General features: G+C 43.5%; 2 protein-coding genes across 5 annotated transcripts in view; one reads left to right on the top strand and one right to left on the bottom strand.

Moving 5' to 3' along the window:
* LOC105281790 (receptor-type tyrosine-protein phosphatase kappa) overlaps positions 1-16,124 on the bottom strand; it is a 52,980-nt gene extending 36,856 nt beyond the window's left edge. For 2 of the 3 annotated variants that reach the window (XM_026970051.1, XM_026970052.1), the window contains exons 1-3: positions 15,518-16,124; positions 15,246-15,427; positions 4,889-5,163 (exon numbers count right to left, since the gene is read on the bottom strand). In XM_026970051.1, the coding sequence (XP_026825852.1) occupies positions 4,889-5,163; positions 15,246-15,400 (430 nt within the window). In that variant the 5' untranslated portion in view covers positions 15,401-15,427; positions 15,518-16,124. The remainder of the gene's footprint in view (positions 1-4,888; positions 5,164-15,245; positions 15,428-15,517) is intronic. The other variant, XM_011343278.2, reaches the window with a different exon arrangement.
* Positions 1-21,608, top strand: part of LOC105281802 (spermatogenesis-defective protein 39 homolog) — a 73,310-nt gene that overhangs the window by 46,074 nt on the left and 5,628 nt on the right. For both annotated transcript variants that reach the window (XM_026970053.1, XM_011343304.3), the window contains exons 2-3: positions 12,265-12,521; positions 21,079-21,226. The gene's annotated coding sequence lies outside the window, so the exon portion shown is untranslated. The remainder of the gene's footprint in view (positions 1-12,264; positions 12,522-21,078; positions 21,227-21,608) is intronic.

The following is a 21,608-nucleotide window of genomic DNA, read 5'->3' as shown; positions in this document are numbered from 1 at the left end:
GGCGCCTGTAAAATCCAGCTTTACCGTAACGCTTGTTTTTAACGCGAGCGGCGAAGTACAAAAGGTTATTACTGGCCGTGTTGGGATAATTGCGTGCGAGAGCTCGTCGATGCGTGTGCTACGTGCTCGCGCAAAGTAATCGTTGTGTGTCTCAGGGGATGCTGCGGGAAACGCGAGCGGCAACCTTAAGCGGCTGCAGTTTATTTATAAAGCGCTCTTGAAGCCGCGCACCGCCGCGAAATATCTTCGTTTTATCTCGAACTCGTCCTAAATACGTTCCGCAAAACTCCGGGATACCGTGCGCCGGATACCACCGAGTTATTTTCGCCGGACGACTCATTTTGACGCGCGGCCGCTGCCATCGATCGGCTGGACATCCAATCGCGCTTTCGCCGGAATTACCAATTTGCAAAGAGAATCCATCGATCTTACGAGGTAACGAACGCGTCGGCGCGAATGCACGCACCTTGCGCCTGGCGAGTCTGGGAATTCTCGAGCGTAAACGCCGGCTTACCGAGAATTATACAAAAAGGAAGTTTTAAATTCAATTTTCAGGGAAAAAGAAGAGAGAGAGAGAATGAAAAAAAACAGATGCAACACGTGAATTTCCAGTTAGATACAACTAGAGTGATATCGCTCGCCCTTTTGACATAGATAATTGAAAGAATTTAACGATCCTTAAAATTTCGTACGTGTTGGGTTCAGAGTCGTGTTTTATGCTTCTATAAAATATCTCGTATATTCCTCAAATTCCACTTCTGGAATTATTATTTTAGAAGAGAGTTTGTTATCCACGTCTTCTTATTCTGTCGTTAATAGATGGATGTTTGTGGGCGTATACATATTTCGCCATGAAAAACGGGTTACATTATGCATATTTATTTTTTGAATATTCCAGATATTCGGGGACCGGGTATTCATTCCGGTAAACTTCCGTTAAATGGATGCTCAAATAAAACTCCGGTGGCAGTTATCGCACGCACCGCTTGCTTTGTATTACCTACAGGATATCGTTTGGCCGTATAATGCGCGTTTCCACTTGATTATGCAGCGGACTCGATATCCGTAATCACGTTAGATTGAGTTTGCTCGCGCTGTTTGCATCGGAACTGCAGGATTGTTTGACGGCGTATTATCTTTCAATGCCGACATAATTCAAAATATAGCTTGCCAAGAACCAAGACTGCCATTTCCTAGTTAGTTATAAATCTGCATAGAACTTTTTCCACAAATTATTTATTTTTTTGTTTTTGTTTGTATGTACGCGCAGCATTTCAGCAAAAAAAGAGAAACAAAAAGATACCGTAGATTGATCTCAGATTGATTTAACAGTTGTCGTAAAACCTTGCAAGCAAGCGTCCCTGAAAGATTTCGTCCGGAAAGGCGATCCGTCCGTGAATCGTGAAACAACACGCCGGACGTTTGTTACGACTAAGAGGCTGGAGTGCTCCGACAAATTCCAGCATCGTCGTCGTAATGCAACGTGACAGTCCTCATGCTTGCACCTCGTATCCGGTTCACGGACGTAGGTCGGATGAGTCAGCTCGGAAAAGCATCGCTTTATTTTCGTTGCGAAAGAGGCTCGCCACCGTCGACGACGACGACGACCACGACGACATAAGGGACAACGCTCGTGGCAGTGGGCCGCTCGCATTTGTGTCAAGATCAACTAACTTTGTTCGTCGTGTGACAGCAGCATCACTGCAACGACGTGGACCAGGCGTTATGCAGTTGGTGTGTCTCACACGCGCCAGCTTAAAAATACCAGCGCACCGCGTGCACCGACTGCATCCCCGTTTCTTTCCTGCATGAATAATTCGCGAGTCAAAATCAGCCGTTTCAGCAGGCCCTGCGAAATAAAGCCGGTAAATAAAAGCTGGAAAATAAAATCGTTAGCTAAAGTATCTCTCGTTTTTGTGTCGGCATTGGCGGCCTTGTCGCAAGACATGCTTTGACAAAATATTTATTACTGTTGGGACTGTTTCCCTCGTTCACGAGGTTGGAAAAAAATGAAAGTAACGGGGATTATTGCAAAGATTTCATTATAGTTTACAGAGGTAGCGAGCGCACGTGATGCGGTGCTCTCTTCGACTGAATATCGCGGAAGATTAATACGCTGTCGCGTGCACCACGGACGCGCTCGAATTTATCAGAGATATCCGTCCCCCTTACGATATAAAATGGAATGTCCTACACGTGTCGTACGGTTTCAACATTTTCGCCCGGTTTATCGTGGAAGTTTTCATTACAACGCTGTAAAAATGCATGAAGCCATTTATAACGCTCAAGGCGTTCTCTGAAAATAAAGACGATACGAGAGATTTACTCCGTTTCTCTTACGATCTTCTCAAAACTGTATGAGATGCATCTCGACATCTTCTGATACGAGAAACTATAGTCGCCCCAGATGACAACATTGACTGTCTCGGTCTACGTCTATCCAGCACAGAAGAAACGACGTTTATAGGATCCTTTTCATTTCATTTTACTGCCCAAACCATTTCCCCTAAGAAGGCGACATTCTCGCAGGACATCCCATATGTGGAAGTGAAAAAAAGAGTGTACAAGACGCGTGATATAATGGAGAATCGTGTAACTGGCAGTATCATTGTGTGTGTGTCAAACAGGCAATGTGATTAACGTGTCTCGGCCGCACTGTCCAGCCGGATACGCCGCTTCGGATAAAATGACAACGCTATTCGCGCGCATCGACACGGGGAAATGTTTGCCTATTGAAAAAAAAACGGAAGAAAGAGAAGAAACGCGCTTAAGTCTCCACAATAAAAGCGAGGAGAATAAATGATCCGGGGAACGCGGGCTTACAGCGGCTTTATTTCCCGCGACGATACTCCGTTGTAATATTACGTGTCTAAGCACGGCCGAGTTTTAATGACCCGTTAAAGTGCTACCTGCCATCGCGGGTGAAGGAACGTTCGCGTTAATTGGTTTCTTGCGTGACGATGGCAAGTGTCAAAGTGGATACGTAATTCGTGTGGCTACATCTGAAGGTAAACAGCATCGCGAGCTCGTTCTGGATGAAATTCTCAACGCCGAGCGATCGCATCGTCATACGATAATTCGGCCTGCAAAGACAGTGTTAACGGATATAACGGTTTGCACTAATTACGCCTCCTCACCATAAACAATCCCGTTGATATCGTTATAACAATGTCGACTCTAACGCGTCTCATCGCTTTTTGCAGATCAGAATTAATGTGCAGAGCTTGCGAAACATCTAGCGATTCATTAGTCGTCATGTTATGTTCGCGAAATTGCATCAACCGAAATGGAATCGCGAATATTTATATTGCCGTTATTTCGGCTCGCCTTTGATGAATTAGCCATCATGTTATTCCAACGAATTCTTCGACGATGTATCGAATTATTCGCACTCCATTCGCTTCAGAAGGCTTCAGCAGCCGGATGCTGCGTTCCACACTCCTGTTACGGAATTCAAAACTATCGATACCTCGGTATCTCGCTTCCGTTACGGGATCAAGAGGTAACGTGTGATGCGAGCCGTCAGGATCACCAGAGATCGCGTATTGACTTGCTAATGACGGGCGATTTGCTATTCAGATCGACAGCGAGAGATTCACCGCATGTCGGCGAAAAAATCGCGGCGCGCGTTAGAATCCAATGAGACGTTAATGTATCGCCGGGAAACATTTTCCGCAAAGGTGCCGCCGTAAACTCCGACACTTCCGCCGATATTGCCGAGCGTTCTTCGAGCGCTTGGCATTCTCGGGCATTTCGGAATTGCAGCGCGAGTTCATATATCTTCTGACCGGCGGTCTCTTCCGAAGTATCACGCGTAAAACTCGCGTGTCACGAGGTGTTTTACAGCTCGCCGAAGTCTCGAGGGACACGGGAATTTTCGAAACGTCTTTTCAGCCTCTCGAAAACTGCCCTAAGTTTCGGTACAACTCTCGAGAGCCCCAAGAGTTCCGAGAATATTTAGAACGCCTTCTCTCTCAGGTTGTACTCAGGAGCCTAAAGCAGAGCCTTCGCAATCGGAGAACCATAAGAACGGAACACCATGGGAGCACTTCAATTTCCGAGGCTCATGAAAACAGCAGTTGAAGCTCGGAAAAGAAAGAAACAGGAAGCTTAAAAAAATTGAAATGTTTCGAGCAATGCACGCGTTCGCCAGCTGTCAATCGGATGATCCAGAGAAAAAGTCGAGGCGGTTTTTGTTCGAGACGCAAAACCATTGGGCGGAAAAATTTTGTAAAGTGATATGCCGGTGAAGAGGTAGCCAACCAGGATGCTAAAAGCTCCTGATACGCCTCGGGAGAGCGTTCAGCTTCATCGAATTATGCGCTTGATGTTCTTCACCGAGTGTCAATTGCGCAGTCGTTAAGTGAAGCCTTCAGAATCGCTGGCCTGAATGCATAAAATTTATTTCGACGTAATGGAAAATGCATTTACGATGCTGATGCGGAAATTCGCGGAATTTAACAAGCGCGCAGTCATACAGTGTTCCTGTATTTACGGAAATAATGCATTCCGTTCGATTTCAGCGCAATAATCCGATCCGCCCGGTATCGCTTCGTTACGCTGCAGCACATTTACGATGATCGGAGTCGAAAGAATAAATATATAAGGTAATATCGTAGTAACGCGCGAATTATTTGTCAGCGCGTTCATTATTTTATAATTCGTTCTTCATCCGCCATACAAGTTCAATCGATATAATCTGCGCGCGAATATGCGAAGCGCAGATAATAAAGAGAAACGGAACTCTTCTCTTTTAGGAAGCCAGTATCTCTTTTTAGATATCCGCAAGATCGTCTTTTCATAATTAGTATCATCCGAGATTAGAGCAAAGCGCAATAACGGGCAGGCCGGAGTAATTCATTAAGAAGGCGGAATCCAGTCAACTCACCGAAAGAGATGAGACCGCTGTTCAGCATCGACAACTTGATCTGGCTGGGAATGCAGGCGAGGCTCTGTCCGGGATTTAAGTGACGCTTCCTGGGCGGTTTCTCCGGTGCTCGGGGCGCACTTCTGCTTCTGTGATGATGATGATGTTTCCTGTGCGAGTGGGAATGCGAGTGGGAACCGGCAGCGGTCGAGGCGGCGCCCGTGCAATCAGAACCGATGCTGCTCAAACCGAGAACACCGCCGCCGGTCGACTGCGTTCGTAGCGATGACATGCTTCTGCAAAATCGTCAAAGAGAAAGGCGAAATTAATTAAGATAAGTACAATCTGCCTCGCGTATGTAGAAACAGTATCCGGAAGGGACATCTGGAAGGGATGAGTCGCGAGACTCGCTCAGAGAGAATACTTTACGGTGACTCTTGGCTATATACGTAGCTTCGTACAGAGGGAATAAATTCTATGAGGAATAAGATGGTCCCTATGAAGGATAAGATATATCCCAGATATTATAAAAATATTCCCATATATAGCATAATTGAGTAAAGAATATAATATATACATTCAATCTGGACTATTCTGCGAATTTCTCTGGGCAACGATATCTAATATCCGTGTTTGTCATCACTTTCGCGAAGGAGGAAGGCAAACATCGGGAAAAGATATCGAATTTTAATCCTCCTTCAATATTTACATCCGAACGTTGCTTGTATGCCCAAGAGCCCAACGTTAAGCATCGTCAGTCGACGCTGCTCGTGTCATACACGACGGCCTGCTGGCCCTCTGAAGGATTAACGCCGCCCTCGCTACGATTCATCGCATCTTGGTGCATACTAAGAGACCTACAAGATGCTCGTTGAAGCGAATGATTGTGTTACCGAGAAGAGGTTCTTGCATTTCCTGAGAAACTCTAGTGACACTGGTAACTTATTAAAGATGCTCGCAAAGACGTAATTAAACATCTGACGGACGTCTCGTAAATATGAGCAGACTTATTATTCTTAATCACTTCTCCAGCAAATTTGCCTTTCCTCGAGCGAAATTGCACAGTCGTGGCGAGCCGTGGCGAGCGTCTAAAACAGGCAGAGGCTGTCGCCTTCTGATTGACTATGATCGTTGCACGCGACGTGGCAGAGAATAGAGACGGCCGGTACAGCCAGCTGGCAATGTGACGCAGAAGATCGCCTCGTGTTTTCCTACGTTTCCTCTCTGAGGCCTATATTTATCGGTGCGACGTAATAAGTTAATAAACTTCTTTTGCACATTGTTTAATATCATTTAACGTTTACCGAGTCAGGCCGGTTCAGTTCTGCAGGAGTTTCCTAGTTTATCGCAAGGAATTTGCCAGGGAAATCGAATTGAGAGCATTGCTCAATGTTCGATGATATCGTTAGAGGGATAGTGTTGTATTAATCATTATAATCATAATCATAGTCATTAATAAATATATCAATTATAATTAATTTACTGCCGTCTGTAGCTAAGGGTTATGACACATTACGATATAATGGACTGCTTTGGTTGCTCAATGAGCCAAGACTGGACAGTAATTTATTTCTTTGTATCCGCATTTCGGCCACGCCCGCAGTTAATTGAATTAATAATTGAACGGTTACGCTTGGCCGGGCGTAAAAAGCTGGCGGCACATTCCATCGAGGCATAATCTAGAAATTGGTCATGTGCATTAATGGGAATCGTTAATGACTGCTAATGCCAATTTAATTAAATGATTTTTACTCGCCGTAAATGTACGCGCACTACGTCGGCGTTTAAATAATCTCGCGATCAGAATTCAGAACATCCACATGCGCGATAATAGAATAAATAGCCGGAGATAGAATGGATGTGTTCAATCGCGCTCGCCCCACGTTTACAGCAGCAAGACATAAATTCGGTCCCAAAAAGTGCTTAATACCAGACAAGCCGTTTCGTAGGGACAGGCGTAGAAAAGGGGAGAAAACCGCCCGTCTTTTATATCCTCTCGCCGATATATATATTGTTCCTGCCCACGGAGCCGCTCTCTTCTTTAGGAATCTTCGACTTTATTTTACCGTCTGACGGCTGGTCGGGGGAATGGGTGCAAAAATACTCGCAAAACACCGACGAAGACACTTTTCGCTGGCACAACCGTCACACGTTTAACGAATCGCCATCGACTTTCGCAATCGCGCAGGCCGGACGTTACGCAATCTCGCAGAAAATTAATTTCTCCATATTCGCGCGTAGTCCCATAATTTACCGTTTTATTACGGTGTTAGCTGTATATTCACACATTAATTAAATTTAATTCAGTGTCTCACGATGTAACTTTTTGGTCTGATGAATTATTCATCTATGCAGCATACTGCGTCGTCGCGTGCATTACTTTAAAGGAAAAAAGACTTGGTGGACAAATCCGGAAAATACAAAGTGGGTTAATTAATTTTTTGCGTACTTCATTCACCGTGCCAAGATATCTTTATATTTAAATGAATCGTATATACGTATGCTCCAATTCATTCAGTTGATTCAATAGAATTTTCTGCAATATATCTGCTATACATTAATTTCAAGCACAGATCTTGTTTTATCAGAAAGAACTTTACTTTGTAGCTTTACTTTGTACTTTTCTTAAATCTGTATATACAGATTTCGGAGCAATTCTAACTTTAGTGCTAATTTGTATGCTAACTTATTTTCGTGAGTGCATTTCGCAAGTCTTCTCGATCAACGGCGACGTTTTCTTTGTAAATTTAAATGAAAATCAGTTTTATTTCGTGCTCAGACGAGAATTATAATTATTCCTATTTGCGTTTCGCTTCTTTACATTCGGGGATGTGTTTCGGTAAAATTTTCGTGGCTCTACGATTGCTTGTTTCTGATAAAAAGTAGTTCGCTATTGATTATCGTTCTGCCGCAAATAATTTTAAGGCGAATCATGAATGCACTATGTTGACAGTTTCAAGTGATATTCCTCTTTTTTTACGCCACGTTTACGTAAGTTGCAAAAGAAAATACGATTGCTGCTTTTTGAAATAGTACTAAATATACAAAAGTATATGCAAATAAATTAATGAAAATTAAAATCTCTCTCTCTCTCTCGTTATTGATATTTCGTTATTGATATTTAAGTAAAAATCAAAGATCAAGCGATATTAAAATTTCAAAATATAAAATATCTATTCTATTAGAATCAAATTAAAATTTTCGTGGACAACAGAGCACTTTATGTTGAGGGCTGTCTTGGTCGTGTAGAAAAATATTAAAATATGGGAAGCCGTGCACGGGAACAATATTATTCGTGCAGATCGAGTAGACGAATCAATTTTCTCGTGCATATCAATAGGCTTGGCAAAAGAATCGATGAAGCACTCGGCTGAAATTAATTGCTTTTCCATGTCAATTACGCGATTTGATTCTAATAGGATAGATCCTTTGTATTTTGAAATTTTAATATCACTTGACCTTTGATTTTTACTTAAAGTAACGAAATATCAATAATGAGAGAAAGAGAAAGAGATTTTAATTTTCATTAATTTACATATACTTTTGTCTATTTATTACTATTTCTCTTTCTCTCTTCTTATTATCCTTTTGCTGCAAGTAATCCACAACATTCTTCTTTTTAGTTCTATATTAGAGACGTTGCAAGGATAATTATTTATAGCATAGGGAAAGTTAAAAATAGATGCGTTCTCAGATTAGAATCATGAGAAGACGAAAATTGTCACGTGAGCCGCGCCAGAGGCGCACGAAAGAGATTTTGTGTTCTAACGGCATTATGAATAAATGCATTATGAACGGCGGTGAACACAGGGATTCGTCTGGAAATAGTTCACGATGTTTGCGATGAATATTCGTAGATAATGAAAAGAACCTCTTAACCTCATGAAGAAAGTTCTCAAGGTTCCGCGTGGGCATCTGCGTTCGCGGATATTTTTAAACATTGTATAAGCAGTCGGTCTCAGCCCTTGCTTCTTTCGAAGGTCGGTTATTGACCACTCTATCGGCTTCTGAATTCTTGCTTGAGGTTGTTATCGCCATTCCACTAGATGCAAACCTATGGAACATGCTGATGCAATGTTATCTGTTCCATTCCACAAAGGAAACCTATAACGATCGCGATAACGCTTCCATTTCAGTTTCGCATTCTGCAACGCGTCCGCTTCGTTATTTTTGCAAGCGAGGCATGTATCCTATATGCGTTAATAATACATATCGCTGAGAAAAATTCTTGGGAAAAATTCAGATAAACGATTTAGCTTGCAACATTGTGAAAGTATCTCACAATTTGTTCGATAACACTTGGCAAGAAAAAATAGAGATATATGTTTTTTTAAATTAATATATATAAAAACTTCAATGATATTCTATTCAATTTTCTTCAGAATCCTGTTAACGATTATTTAATGTTAATTGAATTTCTAATGATTAAAATAATTTTAGCGGTCGCGTTTATGTTTTTTCCGAAAGATCACTGAGAAATTGAGGACAAAGTTATATCGGTTTCCATAGCGCAATTTTTTCATAATATTCTAATATTACCGAACTGCAGTGTGATTCCAGAATCAATATGAAGCGCAGCAAACAAAACCCAGATGTTTGGCTCCCCGTCAACTCTCCACACGGCGACGGAAATCATTTATTTATTTCTATTGACGTTCACGTGTCATGATCAAGGTGAAAAAAGCATTTCTGTTAGCCGAAATTAAAATTCAATATTTTTCAGAGGAAGTTTATTCTGGCGTGCAATTAAATTCGGCAAAAGTTCTATTGAAATCCGCTCGCATATTGCAACTCGTAAAAACTTTATCCGACAAAGAGATCAGCATGATACACAAATTTATTTCTACGCTTTGTAACATTTGTATTTTCAGCACTAATCCAGTAGTTTGGAAACGTTTGATCGGGATGTGTCAGTGGACCAGTGAATTTCGACAGTGCAGATCACGGTGTAAAATACGTAGACAACAGTTCGGTCAATATGTAACCAGCTAATCTATTGGGAATGTCAATCCACAATCCTCCGTATCTACTAGTTGAAATCCATAAATCACGCAGCATATATCGCTCACCAAAATTGCATCCATTCGTCTACCACTTTGTGTACCGTTTATTCGACGTTAAAAGCAAATTTTATACTAGCAAATTTGCTTTCGAGAGCAGGTGTTGAATTTCCAAGTGGTCATTTATATTTTAATGAGAGGCATAGTGAATCCGAAAGAGGCCTCGGACTGAAGAGCGCTCGAGATTTGTGCTAGCAAGCACGAGCTAGCTAGCTCCGAGGTTGAAGTCGGCTGTTTCGATGCACACGTTCTTACGTGCATCTCCATCATACGAGGACGTTACTTTCATATGAAAGTCGATGAGCGTACTCGACTCGACAGCAATCGCGGTCCTCTGCCACCGCGAAGAACCGCGGCCTTATTCTCCCCTTTATTTAACGTCAAACGCCATTTACCGTGACTAAACGCGACCAGTTTTCCATTTTTGGTGAAAAAGAAATTTATTTTCAACTTTACGTAAATGCGAAATGAGATTCATCGTCAAAACATGGGTGGTCGAAGTACTCTTATTTTATTTTAGGGACGTTTGCGTGGATCAATTACGAAAATTCTGCACAGCTGCGCGTTTACGAATATTTTAAAAATATTTGCCCATGAAAATTCATGGAATACGCAATGTTGATATTAATTGCAGTTCTGTTGTCACCATTGTGGGACTCAAATGATTTATCTTTTGAAATACAATCGGATAAGGAGGAAGCATCGCGTGCGCGCGTCTAAATCCGAGAAAACGCGGCGCGACACGTGCTCCGGACACCGCGGAAGTCCCGTAAATTCTGGCAAATCGTTTTCACGCGCTAATTAACAAAACGGATTGCCGTACGGGAGTCCACACGAGATGCATGCCACGCATACCTCGGCAATTTATCACGGAACAATAACCGCGTAAACGCTTAAGCCAGAGAGTTAGAGCCCTCTCAGGTTGGCCGCTCTTAATGCCCGTCGTCGCTGAGTACTCGCCGGATTTATATGCTTGTAGAAGCGCGTGCGAGTACATAATCGATTATCATCCGGAATTCGTAATGCCTCGGTCATATCTTCATTCGTAATATCCGTAATTTTCGAAGCGCGTCCGTATTTCCCCCGAGACACGAGCATTCCCTTCATGAACAGTGCGTTTCGAATATTATTTCGTATTCGAATAAGTAAAATAAAAGAGAGATTCATAAAAATAATAATTTCTAAAGATACAATTATTTTCCATAAATTGGTCTTAATTGTTTATTTTATTCAGTGATTGTGAACAACGCGTTGCGCCATGAATTGCGCTACTTTGAAAATTTGCATATATTACGCAATATAATGCGCTACCGGACACGGATAGCGAACAATTTGATACCTCGTTTATTAATTATGCGATATCGTTGTAATACGCGATCATCATTATTCTGCTCGTGTTACTGCGATAATTATTATTGAATAAGGCGTTCACTGGAGCGGATAAGAATTGCGACGAGGATTATATAATAGAATCCCGATTAATCATCTCGATATGCCGCGTTACAATCAGTTTTTCTATTAAAAACTCGTGATGACTGATAGAACAGCGATGTTTGAATCCTGTTACCGCGGCGTTTCCTCGCGCAAGATGCAGCGTATAAATCGCGTACAGAATTCGTACGCGAATCTCCCGAATCTGTCGGGCTGATAATTTAAATCGCGCGTGAATCAGCATGGAATTTCGACGAAAATAATTCGCGATGCGCGAGGGGAGAGACGAGATAAGAATGGACGCCGAATTAATGTCTCGAGCGTACGTGTATCAGCTTCCCTCGCGGAACAGAAGCCGACGATAAATCCGAAAATGCGCGAAGATATAAGGCGAGCATAAATAAAGGCGCGCAAATATAACTGGCATTTTTAACCGAGCGACTGCTGCATCTCCTCCTCTCGCCGCTGTCAGAAGGAATTCGCTCCCTGCGCGGCAAATCGGGAGATACATCGAACGCACCCCCTCATCCTACTCGATCTGCTCGCCCATATATCTGAACCATTTCTTTCCGTACATCGAAGCTCGCATTCGATACTCGCCGACAAACATAGCCGCTGATGCGGGTAAATAAGACGATAAATTTACGACGGGGAATTTCTTCCCCCAATAAACATACTCGCCAATTGCCAGACACTCACTTATCGTCAGGATAAACCCCTCGGACGTTCGATCGCCCGAAGCTGCTAATCGTCGACGCTCCATTGGGCTTGATAATTCGCGACGCGACTATGATTACGCCTGATCATCACCTCGCTAGCGGGGAAATTAAGTAACATTCGTCTGCCTGTATAAATATCTGGCGCAAAACGAAATGAATTTATTCGATTTGACTGTCTCTTTTACAGGCACAGGATGAGATGGCTTGGAAATTACTCACTCAAACACACCGAATGAAGGATTTGCGGCCAAGTTAGCATCGACGCGACACTTGCCGCCCATCGCGCCGCAAACACTTAAGTGAGACCCATTGTCCAGATCTCCTCTGCCTTGAACACCCCGAATCGCTGACTTCTAAAGCCGATCCGAACGAGTTTGTCTTCGGAGAATTTTCCACGCGGAAAATTAAAGTGTTCAAGCTTGAAGAGCGCAAACAGAAACTTCGGTAAGTTCACGCACGTCTGATGCTTTATTGCACCTATAATTACATATCGTAATTTCACGTGACATGATGCGAGTCCGTAATTCGACCATGTGAAATATAGAATCAGGGAGTAAATTACGAGTTTCACGTGTTACATCAGCCGGAAATACTGCCGACTCAACGAGGTCCAGCCGCGAGCGGTGTTTTCGAGTTTTCCGTGCACGAGCCACTCGTCGTTATTTTCACAAACTGCGCACTTGCGGCACTTAGATCATGTACGCGCGCCTTGTACAACGTATATAAAGGCCCGTGTATTTTCCGCGGGCTCTAAATTACGTGACGAGTTTGAGAAGTCGAACCTTTTCCTACCGGCGAAAGTAATAGTTAATTTCAAATTGCAGTTCCGGAATAGAGAGCCCATTAAAATGCAAATTCTCTCTGGTCCAGTTACACGCTTCCAGCTTATCGTGATTGCTTGAGAACATTTCTTTCTCGACGACAAATAATCACCGATTCGACTGTTCGAACTGTCGAACTGTTCCTGACGAAATGTCAATTTCATATTTATCGGAAAATTGCCGATCGCGAAAAACTGCGCGAATTTTGATGCATGGAAAATAAGTAGATCTGTGCGCGGTATCGTGAGTTCTCTTGACCAACAATTCGCATGCTGATGACATGCAGTAGCGCCGATGCAACGGTGCCGTTGCACTTTTACGCCCGTCAACGTTCGAAATTGATGTCGAGATTTCGGTGAGATGATATTTCCCGAGGGTACAAAAATGAAACGCTGCACTTTCCTGCGTGTATCGATATTGCGAGCAAATCTATCTTGCTCCGAAAACAATATCTTTTTAAAGAATTATTTTCTGGAACTTTCAAATTGCATATTATGATAATACATCGTGCAAAGGTATGCATTGGACGCATTACAAAAATTTGCATTGGATCGATCGTTAACATGCTACTAAATATCTATCGGAAATTGTAATTTAATTATGTTTTCATTAGATGATTACTCTTCGCAGAATTGTGAATGATGTTACTCGGAAATACGTTAATTTACATGATACTGCAAAAGAGATTAATTATATAGGTAGCGAGAGCTTGATAGTTCTGTATTTTTAACTCGATTGCTCAAAACCTCTGTTTCTCGGGTTGTCTCACTTTGCATAAGACTGTTTAATTGTCTTCGAAAAATTAGGTTCAAATTGTATGAAGTTTGGTAAGATATCTCGACCTGGCTCAATAAACATCAGTGCAAGAGATCTTTGCTACACGTGCCAGCGTTCGGGAGCGTTATAATTTCGGCGAGTATCATTTTCAGCACTCATGATATATATACAAAGAGAAGAATGATGGAACATACATTTCACCCCTGCTTCGAGAATTCTGATAAAATTTATAATTTTTAGCGCGGACGAAAAATTGATAAAATATTTATTGAATTTTTAACTTTCGCAAACCAGTTTTTGACGCACAAATAATAACCATTTCCGCACGCGTACGTGAAAAATTAGATAAAGATATAAATAATCAGAAATATAAAGTCAAACATAAATCGTACCTAAAATCAAACAACGTATATTTAAAATTCTATTAAAAAAGATAATTATGTATTTTTCTGTTTTATTTACATTATATTTCAGTTAAAAGTAATTTAATGCAGAAACTAGAACCGCAGATGAAAGTTAATCAAGATCTTCAGTATAATTGAGCCTGAAAGAATTAATTACACTGCGAGCGCGCTCGGTTAACCAACTGTAATTACTCCCCTAAATCATAATTTTGCTCGCGATACAAATGACGAGACGAGGTTTAGTTAGTGCTAATCAGTCAGTTCTGAATCTCAATCTCGCCGTGATCCGATGTCTGACCATTCTCTGAGCGCGGTCTGTTACTACTTGAGTACTCGTTACTGCGAGGAGTCGACGTCGGCTTCACTCTTTCATGTCGTCTCTCTTAACTACGCGGCAACTTTAATTAGAAGATTTCACGGTGGCTTCCCTTGCAGAAACGTGTCCTATATGTGAGCACTGAAATCCCGCTCGGCGCCATGCCGAGTATCACGCTTTTCCGAGTCGCCGTCTCGTCGTCGTCGCGCGGATTCTCGCAGTTACATCATCGAAAACAACGCGAGAGTATCCCGCATATATGCTGCTCATCAACCTGAGGAAAATGCGAACGTAATAAATTATGTTCTGCGTAATAAATTATGTAGAGTTTACAACGCTGCGAGCTCGTCGGAGATTCGTCTTTTCCAGCGTGAGCGACAATATACAAGGAAGCGAGAAAAATAAGGGGCTGAAGAGAAATGAAGATGTTCATCTCAATTTCGACGAGGAAGTTGGACGTGTCATACGGCAATATGGATTGCCAATGATGAAACACGGTGATACCATCATCGCCCCATTTCCGAAATGTGAGAATGCCTTCTCTATACTTTCTTCTAGAAAATCCTGTTACTACTGTCGCTGGATGTTTTCTCGCAATCAAGGTTTCCTCCGACATCGCTTGAAATCTCAATCTCGACGCGTAACTCATAATGATCTTTTACCCCAGAGATTCCTACAGGGAAGCAATTACATAACAAAACTTTTAATGTGATTCTCTGAAAAATAAACGAGAAACTGAGAAGAAGAACTGGTCGCCTCGGACGACTGCGACGACTGCGTGCTCAACTCGCTTAACTCGGTTGTGTCTTTCAGCCTGGCTGCACCTGAAGCGCTTTCAAAGGGAACATACATTTTCCGCATACGCCGTTGAGAGTTTCGGAGAGTTTCGCCGTGGCCTTTACGAAGACTGATCACGTTTGACATCTCGTCACTGCCACGCGAGCACCATTCCTGTCGTCGTATCAGCCCAAACAACGCTTCAACAACTCGCTCGGCGCTATTCATTTCCAGCTGTACCCTGTCAAGCCGCGACTACGGTAATATACAACATTTACACGACTGTAGTAGATTATCTATCAGCTATCCAACTCAAGTGGACACAACCGGGTGGCTGTAACGTACCGTGTGACGCGGCTGCTTCCGAGTTTGACAAACTACCGCGCGAGCGGTACCCCCTTGAGTCTCGGTCCCTCTGGGATCCAGCAGACACCGGGCGTCTTCGGAGAACAGTACGTTGGCTCCTCTCCGATCAGCGGCGTGCACCGCGCACCGCGAGGACAGCCCGGTCGCACCACCACCTCAGTGTCATCCAAGCAACAACCCCGCGGACGAAGACACCCTGGTTGCGGCGCAACGTGACCGCGCGCGCGTCTCCTCGATCTCCTGGATTGATCGATCAACCACCTGCCCTCCTTGATCACTCTCCGAGTCAACGACTGTCACTGCGTTGCGTGCGCGGACGCTTTACTCCGAGCGTGCGGTTTCCGGCTCTCTTCTCTATCTATTTCTCTATCTCTTTGTCTCGCTCACTGATCACTTATCCAACCACCACCACCACCAGCACACGACGGCGGGCGGCGACGGCGACGGCGACGGCGACGACGACGGCGACAACAACGGCGGCGACGACGACGACGACGACGACGACGTGGACGATCGCGAGGTCGGTGGCGGACTGGCGCGGGGCGACGCGCGAGTCTCCGTCGACGACGAGTCGAGTCGCTCTGACGAGGAGATCCTGGGGGGCCGTCAGGCTGGCTGGCGAGGAGGCGGCGGGTGGGACGCGGGGGTCGCCAGCGGAGGAAGAGGGACGGATAAAGAGAGAGGGAGAAAGAGAGGGCGAGCGGCAGCGGCAGCGGACGCTCAAGAGGGGAGGAAGGGACGACGGCGTCGGCGTCGGTTCTTCGCCGAGGGCGTGGTCCTGGTGACGAGCGCGTTGTACCGGAGTACGGAGGCAGAGATGGAGCGAGCATGGTCCCGGATGCTGCGCTGATGCGGTCACCGGTTGTTCCGGTGATGATCATCTCAGAGATGACAGAGTCATCCAGCTGAGATGAAGAGTCCGGACTGCCTGATTTGAGATCGCTACGAAGCTACGTTCGCGACCAAGATCATTCATCCATCAATTAAAAGTAGGGATTCCAGCTGATCGTGGGAGCAAGCCGATATCCTGGATCACAGGACAATTTCCCTCGTCGTCGACGACGAATTTATTTCGAACACGTTGCTGTTATCCTTTCTCGCGTCCGTCTCATCGGGGATTCTAGCGATACAGGTTGCGCATTCGTTATCGCCGTGTTTCTTGCACGGACAAAAAGCAGAAGCGGGAATGAAATATTGTCGTTACTTTGCATTCTCGCTTTTTCCACGCCGCTGCAGGGAGAATGCAGTGGGTTTCTTCTCTTTCTCTCTTTCTCTCTTGCGCGCGCGTGCGGTTCCTCGCTTACCGGATATCTCCGGGGTGATTTGTCTGTTCTCGATATTCGAGATCTCGCGTCTTCGCGATGAAAACGATGTTTCATTAGCGCGACGTGTTCGTTATCATTTCTGTAAAGTCTGTTTCATGAACGACAAATAGGAACGACGGGGACGTGTTTGCCGCTACTGTTCGTCGTTTCGGAGTCGTTACACGAACTCCGGGGAGCAGAATTTAATCAGTGTTGTTGTAAATCCGTTCTTGCCCTTGTTGGCTCCTCCATCTGGATTATATTGTAGCGCATGTTTGTCAAAAGCGAAAAAGGCGACAATTTGCAAATGACATTATTTTCCGTATACGTGTATTATGTGAAAAATGAAACATCATGTTATAAAGGATGCTATAAATCTTTAAAAACTAGTAAACCACATACTTTTTTTAATTTAGCAAAGATAATGCCACGATAATTATCATGAAAAGAAAAGAGTAAGTAAACTAAAGCTATGCTAAAATTAACTTTGACTTAAAAGATAAAGCAACAGTTTACTAGACAAACATTTATACTGAACAAAAATATTATTAAAAATATATTATTATACAAAAATATTATATAGAGTTACGTAGCTCGCTTTTAAGTTGCCTTTAAGAACGTGATGTGATCACCACAATCACAGCTTGGCCGTATTTATCCTTTTATCTTTGACTGCGCGAACTTTGACTACAATTCTCTCTAATTACCATCGGATGTATATATCCGTAGATCGCCCGCAATCAGAATCAGGATTTATATGGCGACGCTATTAGAAGCGAAACGTGATTCGAGGGAGGATCGATTTTCCGAAATGTCCATTGATCGTTGCGACTCCGATGCAAATTCGATGACGAATATACCTCGCGCGATTGATAGTCGCCGAGAGACAATGCAGGAAGTGGCAAACTACGGTGGCAGAGTTTCTGATGCAATTGTATCTTGATTAGTTCGAGAGTGTCGTAACGAAAGTTGGCGCGTAATTAAATTTACAATCTCTCTCTATTGTTAGGGACGGTCCAACTAAATAAATTATCCGGATCGATAATCTCCCGTGGTAATCCGACATAGTTCGCGCAACGCGTGTCACGTTAGAATAACAAAGGAACAATTAATGATCAAGGTAATTTCCGATATTACCTCGTACTCATAGGTATTATAGAAAAGAAAATAAGATGGAGAAGGAAACGTGTATCTCGTTTATATAGAGTACATTGCAAAAGTGTTTTAATATCGAGTTGGCGCAAAGGATTGATCAAGTAAAAGTTACGAAGTAAAGTTGGAAGCACAAAATTGTACAGCTCCAAGATAATTTCGATTAATCAAGATAGTCACCATCGACTTTAATACACTCCTTCCATCCAGAATGAAAGAAGTTTCGCAACTTCCCTTCTTCCTGGAAAAATCAAATTCGGAACTTTAAAGAAAATCTAACAAAACGAGAAATCCTTTGCGCGAACTTAATTTCAAATATAATTGCAAAGATAATTAAATTATCGTTCTATATAAACAATGTTACTCATCGATACACGAATATCTCGTTACATTACACACGATATAGTTTAACTAAATTTTCCGCTGAAACAATGAGAATATAACAAGAGAACCATGGCCGTCTTTGGGGCAGTATTCGGGAGATCGCTGTTCGTTCCAGAGCGCAAAACGTGATTGCAAGGAAAGTTCGGAAGTCGCAACATCCTAATGAATCATTACTGTCGCATTATCGGGGGCAGAAAGGTCGAGAAGGGGGCGGGTTTAATCCGGCGTCGGAGCTTGTCGGAGGCAGCTCCCGCGACACGCTCCGAAAAGCAGATGTGGACCTGACCCAATTGGAACCGCGTTTCTCGGCCAGTCGCGGGGAGCACAGCCGTAATAAAACGGCTAGGTGACATGCCTGACGGTCCACGTCGGGCAAGGTTAAGCGCCGACCCTCGAACTTATAAATAACCGCGATACACCGTCCCTCCTGCTCTCCGGGCGTCTCTCTTTCCTACGCGCGGCGACCACGGCGGGTAGCCGCGAGTACGAGCGGAAAGCTCGCGCGGGCTCTTCCCCGAGCGCGCGAAAGCTTCCCGAACTAATTGGGAAATGCGGTAACAGGGTCGCGCCGGGCGACGCGTCGGTGGCGGCGCACCCCCGACGCGGAAATCCGCTTTATCCGCTGAAAAATGGATCCCTCGTGTGACGAGCGTAATTTTTCGGCGACGTCGCGGCGCGCGGCGTCCCATTTCTTCTCGCCTCGCCTCGTCACCCCGTTGACCCTCTCGATCATCGATCTCGATCGTCGTAATGTCACTGCGTGATGGTAATCCGCGGATGATCCGCCGGGGATGACGGGGATGCGACGCGCGATCGCGACCGCTGCGCGCGAGAAGCGCGAGGGATTCCACATTTCCGATTCTTTTTTTCTGCCCTCGATGCCGTTCGGGGATCCGCGGGCTGTTTTAATTCGCATTCGCATTCGCGGGAAATAGGTCGTGCGTGTAGGATTAAAGCCGCGTGGAGCGTGGTAGTTTAATGTGCGTTCTTGCTCCCGGGATTATAACTGAAACTCGGCGAAATTTTGAGAATAATGTTCTCTCTCTTCGTGTACATTAATCCGATGCATGTGCGCCGCGTACATATGCGTAAAACCTGCCGGGCGGCCGCGAAGCGCGTGGGGGCCATCAAAAATACAACTCGGACATCGTCTCTGTCGCCTCTCGAGAGGAATCGGTGAGATGATTGATCGTTCGAGGGACGATCTTCGTCGCAGAGCACTATTTTGTTCAAGTACCGCGTGCTCCTGTTTCATATTGTGATCCACAAAATCAATGCATGCAACTGCAGTTTCCCGCTCGCAGGTAACATCATGCTCGTTCTCGTCTCATCGCGCGCGACAACTTTTTTGCGTCTGTGTGCATTCGCGGCGAGTGTTGAGCTTACCTTCTTTCTCTCTGCCTTTCTCGTATGTACATGTGTCATACATGTAGTAACTCAATTTGAGAGATAGAACGAAAGTTCTCTCGGCTTTTGGCAGAGATAAAAGTTTTCTCTGCGCAGATGAGAGCGAAATGTTCCATCCGTAACTGGCCATTATTATAATATAAAATATTGTTATATGACATATAAAACAAAGAGAGAAAGAAAGAAAAAGAGCGAGAGAGGGAAGCTTTAATTATGCAATTTCCTCGTGAGTAGGCACTCGAAACGGTTTTTGGAATTTCACCGAAATACGCGATTACAATTATTGGAATCGAGGGGATGATCGAGGTACATGAATCATTTCGTGACGAACAATTTTTTAACACAACATTTAACAGATAGACAGTATTTCTCACGAATCTTGCATGCGGCAAAATAGTTTTACATTTGTCACAGTTGAACGCAATTTAGACCGCTTTATGTTACTCGCAATATGCGGGAGAGCCGGTTCACTATGTCGTGGAAAGTGGAGATAACGTTCGAAATTTTGCAGTTAGATATTTGATAAACAGAAACAAAAAAAAAAGAAAAACTAATAACATTTCATTCATTAGGCAAAACGCTTGATCTAATGCGAGACAGGCGCGGAAAAAGAGTGTTTTAACGGAATGAACAACAATACCAGCGCAAGCAAACCATTACATCGAGATGTTTTTAAGGCAATCTTGAACAAATTAAGATATTCTTGAATAGTTGACTTGTACAGACTCACACGAGCGCGACTTGCGAGAAATAATCTCTTATTGTTGACTAAATAACGAGATCGCGCTGAAATAACGTAAGTATACGTGGAAACGCAGTGCGGTGGCTTTTTACTAGATGTGCGAAGATGTTAGTGTCAAGATTGGAACGGTTACTAAAAATACCGATACTACGTTTACTCAATCGGGTCGGGTTTTTCCACGTCGATATCTCGCCGCGCTTCAATACAAGTTAAAGTTAATAAATTATAAAACTTCTCGCAGAGCGAGAGAAAGAGAAACAGGTGGATGATAATATAAATAAACCGTGTCGCACAGAATAGCGTGATTTAAATATAATTACAGCCTTTTTAAGATCAGTGTTTAATTGTTCATTAAACGCAGTTACATTTTTGCTCGCTTCAAAGAAGGAAAATCCTCTCCATAAAAGTGGGTTTTTTAATTATCGTTTTTCCTTCTTATCAACTTTATTTTCCAAAAAAAAGATAATATCTAAAATATGCAGAAAAGAGCATAATAAAGGAATTAGACTAGAATTTTTATAAAAAAGTAATTTGATCTTTTTGTTTTTCAGATCGTCTTTGCATTTATCCATCGCTAAAACTGACAGAGACGTTGTAATAGAAAAATCTAGTTCGGGTCAGCCACGTGCTCCTTCAGCCGAGACATCTGTCCATCTCGCAATCAAGCAGCGGTTCGAAGTAGCAGAGTACTCAAATATGGTAAGTTAACAGCTCGAAACGAGCGTGTCGGTGGTACCGATTGGCGACCGGCCAAATCGTAGAAATCCCTCAAACCGGAATATACAACAGATTCTGATCGACAATCCAAGGTTAGTGCAAATGCGCGGAGAACTGTGTTTGTTGCTCGCTTTTACGGCTGAACAGACCTTCAGCTTAGGATAAGTAAATATGAAGAAAATGGTTATAAAGCGAGCTATTTGCCTTCTCGCAGCTCTGCTTTAAGTTTATAGAGAAAGAAATTTGCTTATTAAAATACCAAGCACGCCAGCTTTCCTCTAAAGCAGATAATAATAATAATAATAAAATAATGGAATTTCAGGTGAAGGTACGAAGTTTTATAGTTTGCACAATCATATCTTTT

The sequence above is a fragment of the Ooceraea biroi genome, chromosome 6, assembly GCF_003672135.1.
Source record: "Ooceraea biroi isolate clonal line C1 chromosome 6, Obir_v5.4, whole genome shotgun sequence".
Taxonomy (NCBI): Eukaryota; Metazoa; Arthropoda; class Insecta; order Hymenoptera; family Formicidae; genus Ooceraea; species Ooceraea biroi.
Note: the sequence above shows the minus strand (reverse complement) of the source record. Positions and strands in the feature narration are given on the sequence as shown.